General features: G+C 33.3%; 2 protein-coding genes across 3 annotated transcripts in view; one reads left to right on the forward strand and one right to left on the reverse strand.

Annotated features, from left to right (window-relative positions):
* Window positions 1-6,889, forward strand: part of LOC132724542 (S-methyl-5'-thioadenosine phosphorylase-like) — an 8,656-nt gene extending 1,767 nt beyond the window's left edge. For both annotated transcript variants that reach the window (XM_060709412.1, XM_060709421.1), the window contains exons 2-10: window positions 318-345; window positions 780-866; window positions 1,304-1,362; window positions 1,827-1,994; window positions 2,645-2,747; window positions 3,159-3,311; window positions 4,306-4,392; window positions 5,390-5,512; window positions 6,220-6,889. In XM_060709412.1, coding sequence (XP_060565395.1) covers window positions 331-345; window positions 780-866; window positions 1,304-1,362; window positions 1,827-1,994; window positions 2,645-2,747; window positions 3,159-3,311; window positions 4,306-4,392; window positions 5,390-5,512; window positions 6,220-6,261 — 837 coding nt within the window. In that variant the 5' untranslated portion in view covers window positions 318-330 and the 3' untranslated portion in view covers window positions 6,262-6,889. The remainder of the gene's footprint in view (window positions 1-317; window positions 346-779; window positions 867-1,303; window positions 1,363-1,826; window positions 1,995-2,644; window positions 2,748-3,158; window positions 3,312-4,305; window positions 4,393-5,389; window positions 5,513-6,219) is intronic.
* A 662-nt stretch (window positions 6,890-7,551) lies between these two features.
* On the reverse strand, window positions 7,552-11,822 carry LOC132724531 (programmed cell death protein 2-like). Its single transcript, XM_060709401.1, has 4 exons — window positions 11,270-11,822; window positions 10,090-10,358; window positions 9,313-9,420; window positions 7,552-8,203 (listed from the first exon to the last, which is right to left on the reverse strand). The coding sequence occupies exons 1-4, from the start codon at window positions 11,790-11,792 to the stop codon at window positions 8,054-8,056; spliced, it is 1,050 nt and encodes a 349-aa protein (XP_060565384.1). The 5' UTR covers window positions 11,793-11,822; the 3' UTR covers window positions 7,552-8,053.
* Window positions 11,823-14,583: the final 2,761 nt, after the last annotated feature.

Genomic DNA, 14,583 nt, shown 5'->3' on the forward strand with positions numbered 1-14,583 from the left:
ATGTATAGAACTTTTCAGTAGTCAGGGGAGAAGATATGTATTTGACTCATTAGCTGATCATTAAACAGTTAAAGCTGAAGGTGGTACATTGTATTCCAAGGTTTCTGGGATCCTAGAGCCTGTGTGGCTGCAAAGTTTTTTCACTCTGTGACACTTATATATGATGGTCTATATTGCAAAGAAATTTAAGAACTTTTATGCATGATGATTATGACAAGAGACTCCAAGCAATTATTAGTAAACAGATCTTGAGTGTATTGATTTGTGTGTATAATTATATATAGATTATTTATAATAGTTATCTATCTTTATTGCAGAGTGAGACACATAATGGTGAAAATAAAGGTATAGCATTTATTTGGTTATATTTAATGATTAAATGTAATGAATCTATGCAACTCAAAATTAATGGATGAATTAGACTCAGAGCAGGGTCATATTTCTTTCTATAACAAGGGTCATTTAAGGGTTGCTTTCCCTAAAGAAAATTCTTTAAAATTACCCAATTTCCCCCCAAAGTCAATTTACATCAACTTTTTCTTCTCCTTTTGCAAAATTATTATGTAATTTCCAGATTGAAAGGTAGACAAGTCCATTTTCAAGTATTTTTAGCATTGTAGTGGTTAATTTCAGAGACTTAAGGAATAAACCAAGCACCGATGCTGCTCTCTTTTAGTACTTTAAGTTTTAATGTTGTTACATGTATTATATGTAACTATCATATTGTACATTTATATCGTATACATGTACATTGTACCTTCTAAAAATGTTTATTCAAGGTCGGGATCATTGGAGGGTCTGGTCTCAGTAACCCTGATATACTTAAAGACAAAACGGATGAAGTTGCAGCTACACCATATGGAATGGTATGTAATGCTTGTGATTATACATATCAAAATAAACAATACATGAACTTGAAAAAGTGCCAGCTGAGTAGATTTGAATTGTTTTTATATACGATTAGCCAGCCGCATGGCCCACTTCAAATAATCAAATGTGCATTCATATAGGGAAGTGTGAAATCCTGGCAATTGATTTTAAATTGTAATATGTATTGTGTATGTAAATATATAAGTATATTATTTTTAGAACACTTAAGATGAACAGGTTTGTCTTAAATTGAATATTATTATTTACTACAAAAGAAACCCGACGTCAAAACATAAAGCTACCCTCGTCTGAAATTCAGAAATTATAACGTGAATATTTATTTTTGCATGTTTTGATCAACTATTTGACAGTATATTTTGTACAAGTACAAATTAAGTTTGAATATAATAATTGTTTATTTTATCATTATCAGCCCTCGGATGCTCTCGTTGTTGGTAAAATCGGAGATGTTGACTGTGTCTTATTATCAAGGTAAAAAATCTACTTTTTTTGCAAGCAGCAATAATGACTGGCTTAGAAAGGCCTATCATGAGTTTTTATAATGTTTTATCAATGGTTTAAGAGCATGTTACATGCTTATCACCTGAAGAAAGAAGTGCTGAAAATATTATTTTTTGTCAATTGTCATAAAAGTATTTTGACTTCCATACAAAATACTTATAAAACTTTACTCATTGCTAAAAAGCTACAAAAACTAAAGATGGTCAAGTAATTGTCCAATTAGTAACTTTTTGGAAACTATAATAGGACACAAAAAATAAAAAAGCTTTTGAGAAATAAAAATTGAAACAACGTGGCATAGTGGGCTTTTAAGCCATGTATTCATAGAATGAATTCTATAGATAGACTATTCTTTTGTTTTCAATGATTTAGTCATGAGTGCATGAAATATAAAAAATTATTGTTACACATTGCACGTGTATTAAACATTACAGACATGCTCGTGGTCACACCATTATGCCTGGCAGGGTCAACTACCGAGCCAACATCTGGGCTCTAAAGGAGGAAGGTTGTACTCACATCCTGGTTACTACAGCTTGTGGATCACTACAGGAAGGCATTCATCCAGGAGATATTGTAGTTCTTGATCAGTTTATTGACAGGTATGCTTTATTTTAATACAGTACAACCTCTGTAAAGGTTGTGTTTTAGGGCACATTGACACATTACTGGTCATTCAGCAGTGAATCAATGAGGGGCAAGTGGTTTGAAGTCAGTAACATTAACTACTTGCCAGGGATGCTCTTTATGAAGTCTTAGTTTGGGAGGTAGTGAACCTTAAGTTGTGAAGAAGTTGTTGTTCAACAGAAGACCAATCTGTCCAGGTTGCACTATAATTCATTTATTGTGATGATCTAGTAAAATGTATTTTGTTGCTGAAAATGTCAATGAATTTTACTTTTTATGATCAATTCAACCCTTACTCTGCTGGAACGAAAAGTGGTTAGCCTATGCCACAAGTATATAGCCAGTCTGCATATTCGTACAATCTAGCTTGGCTATTGGTCCTGGTCAAGTATTGACCCAACTTAGTAGACATTAAGAAAGTATTGTAAACCTGTCCTGGTATTGACGTGTATTACTCTTAGCTTGAACTTGTATTTGTAGGCTATATACTGTTAATCACCGAATTTTTTAATCGAAAGCCTAAAACTTTGAAGAATTCAAAGCAGGACAAAGTGATTACAAATATTCAGTAGGTTTGCTGTTAAAATATACATTTAATTCTAACTGTCTAGACATTCCTCTTCAGAACACATCATCGGGACCAGACTTTCTATGATGGTACAACTGGGGGACCTGCAGGTATCTGTCATATACCTTTAGCCGAACCTTTCTGTCCTATCACTAGTGATGTAAGTTTATACTACAAATAACTCCAGCTAAAAACCAACTCTGGATAAGACCAGATGAAGATTATGTGTCACTTTACACTTTTGACTAGATATAGTGCCTGATCAAGGAAACAACGGCTTTTGCATAATTAATGAGTTATTGCCCTTTGTATTTTTTCATACATTATTTTTGTCATGGGCATAACTGACTGAAGAGGTACAAAATATATTTGAAGTATTAACTTGAAACATAACAGATTGGTAGATCTCATCAGTGAGAGTTATTTCCCATTGAAATATTAATTTAATTTTTGTCCATGGCATAAATGAAACAGTATTTGAGATACCAACTTGAAACTTCAGGGATGGCAAGATCTCTTGTCTTTGTTTGATATATCTACTTTCTAGCCTAAATTGTGTGATTCTTTGTAGTTTATATACAAAACAGCCCAGGAATGTGGATATAATGTGCATAAAGGTGGTACCATGCTCACAATAGAAGGTCCAAGGTTCTCGTCTAAGGCTGAGAGTAAAATGTGGAATTTCTGGGGAGCACATTGTATCAATATGACAACAGTACCTGAGGTAGGTATCTCAACTCTTTGTGCACTAAAATGGACTTGTTCATCCTTTGATCTGAATAAAAGCCATTTACACTTTTTAGGGAAAATTTCACAGTTAAGTTTAGAGATTGCCGTGTGCAATTTATGCAGTATTAAACCTAATGTTCACTAATGCTATGACCTTTAATCACGTACTCGAGCAGCCTTTTCGACTACATAAATACGGTGTTGCATGGCTGTGCATATATTTTGACATGACATCATTTGTGTTATACAAACATAGTCTAAATATGCTCTACATGTTAGTGTTACTCTTTAGTCGCTATATCATTGAAAAATGGATCTTTTTCACTTCAAACACTTTATTTTGGTTATATGATAACAGACTTCCGGAAAGTTAAAAAAAAGTGTCAGACATTCGGTCTGACAAACCATGAAAATCTGTCGGACTGAAACAAAATCTGTCCGACCGAATAAAATTAATCATAATCATTGGAAAACTTGTGTTTGTATTTCTAAGACACTTTGGTTTTAATTTTTTTGCCGTAAAATTCAGCACAGTTTGTACAGCGCATTTTCATCTCCTCCCTGTAATACCCCAACTAGTCCTGCTTCAATTTTTCATTAAATTTTGTCTCAGGTCTATTCTTTTCATCCATTTACCGCTGTTCTGTGCGCTCCTCTGACATAGGTTTTCGATTTTTCCCAGGTTTTGTATACATGCGACTTGGATAAAAGCCGGACCGATTCGGAGTAAAAAATCATCAGACCAGTTACCTAATCAAAATTTATCGGGCATGTCTGTCGGGCCGACATATTTCGTGAAGTCTGATGATAAATAGAATTTTACATTCATGTAGAAACATTACTGAATTTATTAAAATGATTAAATAAAATAATATACTTGTCAGAGACTCCAATAATAATATAATAATACTGGGCTCATTCTAGAACTTACACTCATTCAATATCCTCTAAAAATTGATCCACTGTATATGTAATTTATAATTGAACAGGTTGTGTTAGCACGAGAATCTGGACTGTGTTATGCAGCAATGGGTTTGGTTACAGACTATGATAGCTGGAGAGAAGACACTGCATCAGTAAATATCTGTTTCATTTTCTGTAATACTGTGAATTCACTAACATTCATTTATCACAAGGTACATTTTCTGTGGTCTTTAATTTGTGGACTGTTTTTTCCAAAAGGTAATATGTAAATAATGTCATGCAAAATAATCTTACAGCAGACAAAATGAAGTTTTGTTGGATCTTCAATTCAAGGATGGATTTATCCATGAAAAACCTTGAAAATTAGTTCCTAAGGAATAATAATGATTTTGCAGGATAGAGATTATGTTCACTGGATATTGCCATTTGGATGAATGGTGTTTAAAAAATTTCTTTTACTTTAATAATGCTTTTCATTTTATTTGTTCTTTCTAATCTTGTTATACATTATGCATCTGTTGCAAGTTGATAATAATAAAATTGTTTGCTTTATTTCCACAAGTACAAGTTGGAAAGTCAATAAATGACCTTAGTAGTGTAATCATTATATAAAGCCTGGCCAACAAAATTCCATGCATCAGGTTGTATTGAGCTGACCTGATAGTTAGTCTTCTTATTATAAATAGAGGATTTTTCATGTTTTTTTCTATAAACACAGGATTTATTTTCGGTAGCCCTGAGTGAAATATAACAATTTTCATACCACAAGATGAAAGTTAATCCTGTATTTATAGAAAACTTGAATTTTCTGTTTATTTTGTACATTTTTATATTTGTTGACATTACAATTTGGGGGACTTAAATTTTGTGCATTGGCTGAATTTTGAAGAAAGTTGTCTGGTTAGACACCAGTTAAAATACCAGTAAGGAAAAATATGTTTCAATGCAGTGAAAAATAATTTTTTTTTTCAATGAAAAAAAAATGTGCATTTTATTTCATCAATATCTCTCAATATTTTATATAAGAATGTAATAAATTACAATATTAGATTTAAAAGACAATGGGAAAACCAAAGAAACAAGTATTGTGTTTATCATACATGCAAATAATTCTTGTGACTTGTTCTAACATTTACTTTCCCATTTCAGGTGAATGTAGAAAATGTGATGAAAACTTTTGCGGAAAATTCAAAGAGAGCTACAGATGTATTACTAAAAGTCATTCCTAAATTAAAGGATTATGACTGGACGGCTAGATTGAAAGAAAATGCTGTAAGCTATTTAACCAGTTTTTCTACTCACCTATATTGTAGATACATGTACGCCATACTGTATTATGGTATTTTTATAGTCCCTGGTTGAATATGGTGGGATAAAGGTCTGGCCTTGTCTGTCGGGCTGTCTGGTAATTTGTGAATCTTACAAAAGTATGTGAAACATCTCTGTAATAGGGATCAGATCCCACCCTTTCACTACTTTTAACTCGAGTAATTTTATGTTATGGATATTTACTATTTGTAACTAATCATTGCTGAAACAAATTATCCTTTAAGCTGCTTTTAGTTAAATCTAGCCACAGTGCCCCCGTGGCCAAAGTGGTTAAGATCACTAACTACTGATCATTCTCACCTCATTGCTGTGGATTCAAATCCCATCTGTAAATGGACTCTTTCATGTGAAGAAGCTATCCAGCTCAGTTAATGGAATGTCTATGGTTCTATTCAGGTGTCAACTTGTGCCTGAAATAATGCAGAAATGGGCACCTGCAGTTTTCCTCCACCAGTAAAGCTGGAAAGTCACCATTTGACCCTTACAGTGTTGATGTGACTAATATTCCAACATGCAGTCATTTAAATCTATTAACACCTGAGAGCATAAACTATTTTCACATTCATACTAGATAACTTTTACTCCATTTATATGCATGCTTATTTGTTCAACACATAACATTACAATGTTTTTATTTTATTTATTTTCAGGATCTTGTGAAAGGCTCAGTGTTACTTCCTCATAGTTATTAAAGCAATAGTTCATTATGTTATCACAATATCTTATCAGTGGATTTCACATATTTACACATGCATTATCCAAGGTTCTGTCTAAAGATTATTAGATAGTTGTATGTATATGGACATTTCCACAATATTAGAGCAACACTGTGTATCCCAGAATCCCCAAATGCCAGTGACGGAATAAGATAGACGTCTAGGCTATAAGGGCGATATATTTTCCTGTGCTGCATGGCTAGATTGTTAATCAAGATATGCAAAGAAACCATTATGTACCCAAGGCTACCTCTGTAATGCTACTTTCTGTATTTCTACAACATCTAAACATTTGCAGGGCACATTATATCCATTTTATACTCAAATATGAGATTTGCAAACTTAAACTAGAGCTTACAAACTATATACATGTAAACTTAATATATCGGTGTGTTAACAGTAGTCAATTCTAGTTAAATGTGATACTACATTAGTCCAAAATCATTTTTGATTGGCTCAATATTAAGAATATTCAATTCACGAAACCTGCCTTGCTTTGTTTTTATTGGGGATTAATTGAATTTATTTCAAAAATGTTTCTTTTTACCAAACCTTTTCATGTATATTTCTAAAGTATGTGGAATATTGAATTAATATAACACAGTTATAACAATGATGAAAATGGCAAATACATTATCTGTCAAGACCCAGTCAGATTTAACAATTTCCTGTGTGATTTACTTACAAAACCGAAAATTATGGTGGTCTGATAAACTGACTATCAATATATGCTTTACCCTCATCATACATTTCAACTTTCACAAATTTCTCTCCAATAAAATAGACATCATTTTCCATGAAATTTTGCTGCATTGATACTCAAGACTTTCTACAGATATTACTAATAAATGATTGGAAAGTTTTGTTTAGCTATGGCTGTCTGGGCAGTTGTTTTGGTTGTTGTTTTTATTCAGATGTGTGCAACTTTCTGCTGGACAGATAAACATTGTATAAAGAATTTCTTTTTTTGTAAGTTTTTTTTTTCATTTGTCAAGTATCCATCAATACGGTACCTGAATTTCTTGAAATCCTCGTCATATGTTGTAAGAACAGGAATTGTTACAATATGGGAACAAAAATTGTTAAACTATGGAAACAGAAACTATTTGAAAATAAATAAAGTTTTTAAAATAAATTCCTTGTTGCTTTTCTATTCAATATTGAACAAAGAAACATCAAAGTTTAATGTTTTACTCAAGAGATATATTGCAGACATGCTGTATAAATCAAGCAGAACTTGGACATAGATGTATTTTTTAAAGCAAACTAAAAATTACTTCTAGCAAAACTCGAGAATATAATCCTACTGTTTTATCATTATGCAATCAAAATGTGTGTTGTATTTTATTTGGCCTATAGTCCTTAGATTTTGTAAAGAGATTTTTCATGACTAGTTATAAGTAGATGACCAATGCAACTCCTGAAGCATTTAAACCAGCAAAGAAAACTGAACAATGACCAATAGCAATCTAAATATGTAAAGTTAGTTTATACAAATTTATTTTAGTTTGATTGTGTTGGAAGCAATAAGCTTATTGAAACACTTTCGAATCCGTTTCTGAAATTAACCACTTCTTAGCAATGAGTGAAAAGTTTCTTGCTCGAGGAAACAACAGCTTGCCCCTGACGGGGTTTGAACCCACATGGCTAGCAATTTAGATTTCTAGTCTGACATGTTAACCACTCTGCTACACCGCCACACAAAATAACATTTAAAACTACATATAAAGTTATCTCTTTGTATGTCCAAATTTGAACTTGCAAGTTTTCAGACAACATCCTGTTTGAAGAGGTATTCTCTACTGTATGTGTTTCCTATAGAACAGCTTTCACTGCATGTGTACACACATAAAGTTCCCCAGTCTATACTGACACCAACCTTGTCAACATTCATGTGTGACAATAAAGTGGGAAGGACCTGAAATGAAAGAAAAAATGGTATATAAACAAAAATCCAGAAAAGGGAGATCACTCCTGAGCAATGAAAACAAATTCTGGAAAAGGGCAAGAAAAACAAAATTAAAATAGTAAAAAAAATTACCGACAGATCTATTCAGGGCAGATAATAAAACCTGCTGAATTTGTGTAACAGACTTGCTGTGTTTTGAATTTGGAACAGTCCATTCGAAGGTCAAGGGATTTCAATATCAAAATACACAAATTGATTTACCAACACTATAAACGGTAAATCCCTGACCAGAATACAAGGATGTTCAGACAGGCCTGGCTCTGTACAGTAGTAATGACAAAATAGTCGTACTTCATACTTCCTGTCCAGCAGACTAAAGGTTTCAACAGTCTCCACATCAAAGTACCATCGTAATGGTGTGCAAGCTTAAACAAGCTTGTTTTTAAAAAGGATTTTGTCCTCTTCAAAATAGAATGAAGATTAATCTCAATACAAGGTACATAATTGTCTTTTTAGCTCAACTTTTTTTTTTTTTTTTTTAAAAAGTAGAGGTATTGTTATAGTCCTGGCGGCGTTGCCATTGCCGTTCGCAAACTTGTACCTTGATCATAACTTTTTTTATTTCTTGGTGTATTGTCTTCATACTTGGCCACAACATTCCTTGGGACAAAACCTTTCAGTAGACCACACTAACTTCATCCATAAATGACCTTGATCATGATCTTCAAGGTCAAATGTCCAAATTTTGCTTGTTTTTTAACGGTATACATAACATCTAAATGGTCAAGATAAAGATACTGGTCCATATAGGCTTGTATTAGAAATAAAATTATTGAAATCTTCCAAGTATGATTTCAATTATGAAAACTTCAGAAGCAGTTCTAATTATCACTAGCTCTTAGCAAATAAAGAAAAATGTAATTACAGTAAACATGCCTTAGTTTAACCCAATTAACCTATAAATTTTTATCAATTTTTTTTTTTCATTACTTCTTTAGTAATGCATGTTGATAATTAAAATTAATTATGCTGTCTAGAGAAGGATTTACCCTAAAAAATATGTTCTCCTTCACATTTCATCGTTAGTAAAAGTAAGAATTAATATGAAACTAAAGTACCTGAAATTCGAACTGCCGTTTGGCTCCACATTTGCAATCCGGTATCACATCCGGTTTTGGATCATGAGCAATCCACAATGGCTCTTGTCCTTTATCATATCTCAGCACCTACAACACAATAAAATGAGCTGCGTCACGACAAAACCAATATAATGGGTTTGCGACCAGCATGGATCCAGACCAGCCTGCGCAGTCTGATCAGGATCCATGCTGTTTGCTATCAGTTTCTTTACTTGTTATAGGGTCTGTAAGCGAACAGCATGGATCCTGATCAGACTGTGCGAATGCTCAAATGGATTTTTACTGGAAATGGGTACCTAATCAGGAATGCAGAAGAATCATCATTAATCTAATGCATTAAACAATTTGTGAAAAATTAAATTATTTAAATCTGTAACTAACTGATAACCACAATGTAGAATCAGCAATTTAGAGTGTGAAGTGTTTACCCTGCTTTTTTTAAGCAATTAGATTTTACTTGATCATGAATGCAGAAGAGCCATCAATTTAATGCTTTTAACAATTTGTTATAGAAAGATTTAAATATTGAACTAAATGATAACCACAATATTGCATCGGCATCATAGACTCTTAGTATGAAGTGTTTACTGCTCTGTATTTTAGCATAGTACCCTATATTTTGTAGTCATGACTGCTGTTAACGGTGACTTCAGACTACAAAATAATGATGTCAAATGGTAGTTCATTTTCACTTTAACTATCTGACAAGTATTACATTTCTTTGATTTAAGGCTGTTGCCAATCGTAAAACATTACCTGTTCAGGTTCAAGACTTATTCTTTTCTTAAATTTCCTCAACTGTTTGTCATTTTCACTTTCCTTACTGGCCATTTTCTGCAGCTCGGCCTCGGGCATTTCACCACATGTTTGTGACATGTTTTCTGTCTTTAAGTACTCGGCATACTCCTTCATCTTCTCTTTATCAGTCTTTTCTACTTCATCTTCAGGTTGATAATTTTCAGTTTCTGTGACAATCTCCATTTCAGGAAACAAACATTCAAATTTACTCAAGTCTGTATTGTCATCTGAAAAATACAATTTGTTACTTTGAATATTCCATAATTATTATTTATAGGTTTTCATGTCCACCTAACCTTTAAATCCTACCATTTATTATTCTTCTGTCTACATGTAAGATTAAGCAAGTACAAGTATTTCAAAGTTTAATAAGTCAAAGCAGTGATTTTTCAGGCCTTAGCCTCTTGATTTGGGAAAAATTATCACTTAAATTGCAAATTTGGGAAATAAGAAGCAGGTTTAAATTCAGATTTTTGGGAAAACTGCATGATTTTTAAGAAAATTTCACTTGGGAAGACGCCTTTTATCGGAGTCTGTATTATAAGCAGGAAAATCACTGCAAAGATATACACTTGTAAAACATACATGTTTGACTCTAATGCTGCTGTTCCAATGATAGATTTACAAAAGAAATATTCAAATTTACTCACACTATTATACATGTTGCAGTGTATATTTGCTCAAAAAGAAAAACAAAATACATTGAGATTAAAGTCAACACAACAAAAGATGCAACGTGTACACTGCAATAAATTACCACTTCACCAGTCACATTTTAATATACATGTACCCAACAAATTGTGTCCCGAACTTTTTATTTTATAAAAGACAGTGGCCCTCTCAGACCGAAATCAATGTTTATCAGTTTGTAAAATCAGTCCGTCTTGCAGTTGAAATATCGAGACTATATAATGTACAGTCAATTAACCAGTTCCGGTAAAGGACCAGTTCCAGTTTCCTTAATGCAATTTTCATTGAAATGTTTCTGACATTTGAAATGTGTTAATAATATTATAAAGCAATAAGTGTCTAACAATATGTTGGCAGCTTATTGTCTTTTAAACTGCGGGTTTTCTAGAAAAACGACATTGAATGAGTTGGAACAGGTCCTGTGCCCAAACTGGACCAATGATAGTACCTTTGCCTGAACTACAGCTGGCTTTATGTCCCTTTTTCCAATGAAGAGCCTGGTGTCCCTTGCAACAGTAGTTTACCTTATGACACTTGCTGCAAGTTTTTGGTCCAAGGCAGCCACACACTACACATAACTTGTTACACTTGCTGGCATCTACTTCATTCTCTTCAGGAATTTCTGGAGCCGGTTCTGTACTGTAAAACTTATTTTCTCTAGGCAACTGTGACCTGAACACATGGAAATTTTTGTTTGAATTTGGTTTGCAGCAGTTAGGATTACTACAAACAAATATAAATATAGTTCTATGGAAAGTTTCCAATTTCTGAGGCATGGGCGATGATATTTGTAAAAGAAATGACGTCGGCTGAGAACATTCACAGCACGACAGCTCCTCTGTGGTTGGGAGGGACTCAAGTGCCAACCATGCTGGTCTACCGCCTAGTTTACTAGGAAAAAATCTACTCTTAAGTAAGAATTCTTCAACATTTTCTACAAATCCGAGTTCAACTTGCATGGGCGCAGCCATTTTGTTTACCGTTATTTTTGTAACTCGTGAAAATAGCTAATACAATAATGGGTCATAACCCTCCAAATTAATGGTTGTACACTACTAATATTATATATCTATCTATCTATCTCTGGATACTGCCAACCCCTCTTACGAGTGTTAAAGGCAGGAATTTAGTGCACGTCGGATTGTTAGTAAAAGGTGAAAAGAAAAGCTAAAAAAGAAAAGTCCAAACATTGACATGCTTGGAAGGTGAGACTGAAAATGTATTCTAGTCATGGTTAAAATGTTAATAGTGAAACAAGATGATAAGAGATAAAATAGTTTAAAAACACTGGGAGTAAGACTAGTACTGCAAACCCACCACTGCCTGTTTGAACTGACTCAGGTTGGGCAGGGTGGCAATGTTACTAGGAAGTTTATTCCATAGTATAATGCTATGAGGGAAGAAAGAGTACTTGTCAGAGGATACCTGTATTTGGCGTAGGGATAAGGGATGCATATGTCTGGTTAATCTATGTGGGGTTTGAACATAAGTTGGGAGATTTATTGCAACTAGGTTATGGTATATCTTATAAAACATTATCAGTCTACAGTCCAATCTGCGATGTTCAAGGGATCGCCAGCCCAGTTCTTCCTGCATGGCTGTGACACTAGAGTGAGGGGAGTTATCCGTTTTAACCCATCTAATTGCGCGTCTCTGGATCATCTCAACTTTGTCAATATTGGTTTTAGTGTAAGGAGACCAAATAGTTGAGGCATATTCAACCTGTGGGCGCACCAGGGACTTGTATGCTAGTTCTTTCACTTTCTCATTTTTAGTAATGACATTTCTTTTAATAAAGCCAAGGGATCTGTTTGCATTGGAAGTTATTCGAGATATATGTGTATTAAATTTAAGGTCAGCAGATAGATCTAGTCCGAGATATTTAGCATTTGTAACAGACTCTAGTACTTGGCCATGGAGCATATATTTGTGTTTAATTATGGTTTTATTTTTGGTGATATGGATGACTTGGCATTTTGAAGGGTTAAACTCCATGTCCCACTGCTTCTCCCACAGAACCATATTGTCTAGATCATGTTGGAGAGTTGGGGGGTCTGAGGAGTTGATGGTTAAGTATACAGCAGTGTCGTCTGCAAATAATCTGACTTAATCACTATCCACAACTACTGTCTGTCTACGGCCAATAAGGAAGGACTGTATCCAGTTTATAATTTGAGGACAAACACCATGTTCTTGAAGGGTATCTAAGAGTTTAAGATGGTTTACTTTATCGAATGCTTTGGAGAAGTCAAGAAGTATGAGATCTGTTTGTTTGCCATTTGAAAGGTTGTTCACAAGGTAATCAGTAAGTTCAATGAGTTGTGTCTCACATGATCGTCTTTCTCTGAATCCATGCTGAAGATCAAAGATATCTTAAACACAGTAGCAATATTATCATTCACAAGTATTTTACTAACTTCTTGTCATACAAATGATAAAGCGATAGTGTCAAATACTTTCTTAAACAATTATTGCTTAATGCTGGTTGGTTCCTGGCACCAATCAAAATAACAAACCAGAAGAAAAAAGAACTTCCCACTTACATGTATGATATTTATTTAACATGTTTGTGTAGAATTTATGGAAGACGGCAAAACTTACAAGTTACCAGTTTGATAATTTGAGCCTTTATTTAGCTAGATATTCTGCATGATTTGATAAAGATGCATGAAAAATGGTATTAATTTACAATATCAAGTCAAACTTCACTATTTGTCACTTATATCCATGCATTCTGACTTAGCTTACGTAATTTTGATATTCTGATAATGAAATCTCTTTAATCACTAATGGACTTTCTCAAATTTAAAGTGACATTATGCAAGTGTACTTTCGAGTGCACAGGGATAATTCAAAACAACTTTACATATTACCATAATTGTTTTCAATTTTATATTTTACCATGCAAAAATAATCAATAATCCATACGACCCAAGGACATTTCTATAAATATTGGTTGGAATAATATATCTTTTAAAAAGAGTGAGGCTTTTTAATAATTTTGGTAGTTTGTATAATTTATCCTACATATTTCTTTATTATCAAGTCTGTCACCATTTTAATAGTCGTTTTTTTTTAACATATTACTCATTCAACTCTACAGCGAAAAAATGGGCATGCCCCATTAAGGCAGGGTAAGAATATTACTCAAATTTGATATAGTAATAGTGTAGACCTATTATGAATAACATTGCAAAGAAAATTTTAATGCTTCCAAGTTACAGAAACGTCCAAACTATTCATGAAATCTCATTTAACTCTGTTTTTGTATTATCATGGTTGTATAAAATTTTATTTTCATTGACAAGGTCTGAATTAGTGCTTTAACTACATTAAAAACACATCTGTGAGTCAATGCCTCCTTTGGGTACCCATAAGTCAATACTATATGATAACTGCACTCATCAATGCTTGTTAATTCCTGTAAATGGTTATCAGTTTCTCATATATAATATGGTTATCAAATCCTTTCATTGAAGAAACCAGGCTATCCAGTTTATTAGATATGGCAAACATTGGTGAGGCCTCAAACTTCACAACTACCAAATTATAAAGATGATGATATACCATTATATCTAACATGCATTAAGACCTAAAACAAATGCAAACAATTCATATTAACACAGCAGTGACATCAATCACTTTTTACACTTTTTTGTCTCTGTTCTTCTAGTTTTCATGTCGATTTCAACTTATTTTTTTATCGTATCTCGGCTACTGGTCAACTAACCGGCTTTTCTGGATAACTAACCAGCAATTACC

This window comes from Ruditapes philippinarum, unplaced genomic scaffold, assembly GCF_026571515.1.
Source record: "Ruditapes philippinarum isolate M1 unplaced genomic scaffold, ASM2657151v2 ctg1432_1_1_1_1, whole genome shotgun sequence".
NCBI lineage: Eukaryota > Metazoa > Mollusca > Bivalvia > Venerida > Veneridae > Ruditapes > Ruditapes philippinarum.

Excerpts from the sequence above, each read along its gene's own strand:
- LOC132724531 (XM_060709401.1), bottom strand. The coding sequence starts at position 11,792 with ATGGCTGCGCCCATGCAAGTTGAACTCGGATTTGTAGAAAATGTTGAA. Across the intron at positions 9,421-10,089 it reads TAAGTCTTGAACCTGAACAG|GTGCTGAGATATGATAAAGG; the intron begins GTAATGTTTTAC and ends ATTGTGTTGTAG. Across the intron at positions 8,204-9,312 it reads AACGGCAGTTCGAATTTCAG|GTCCTTCCCACTTTATTGTC; the intron begins GTACTTTAGTTT and ends CTTTCATTTCAG.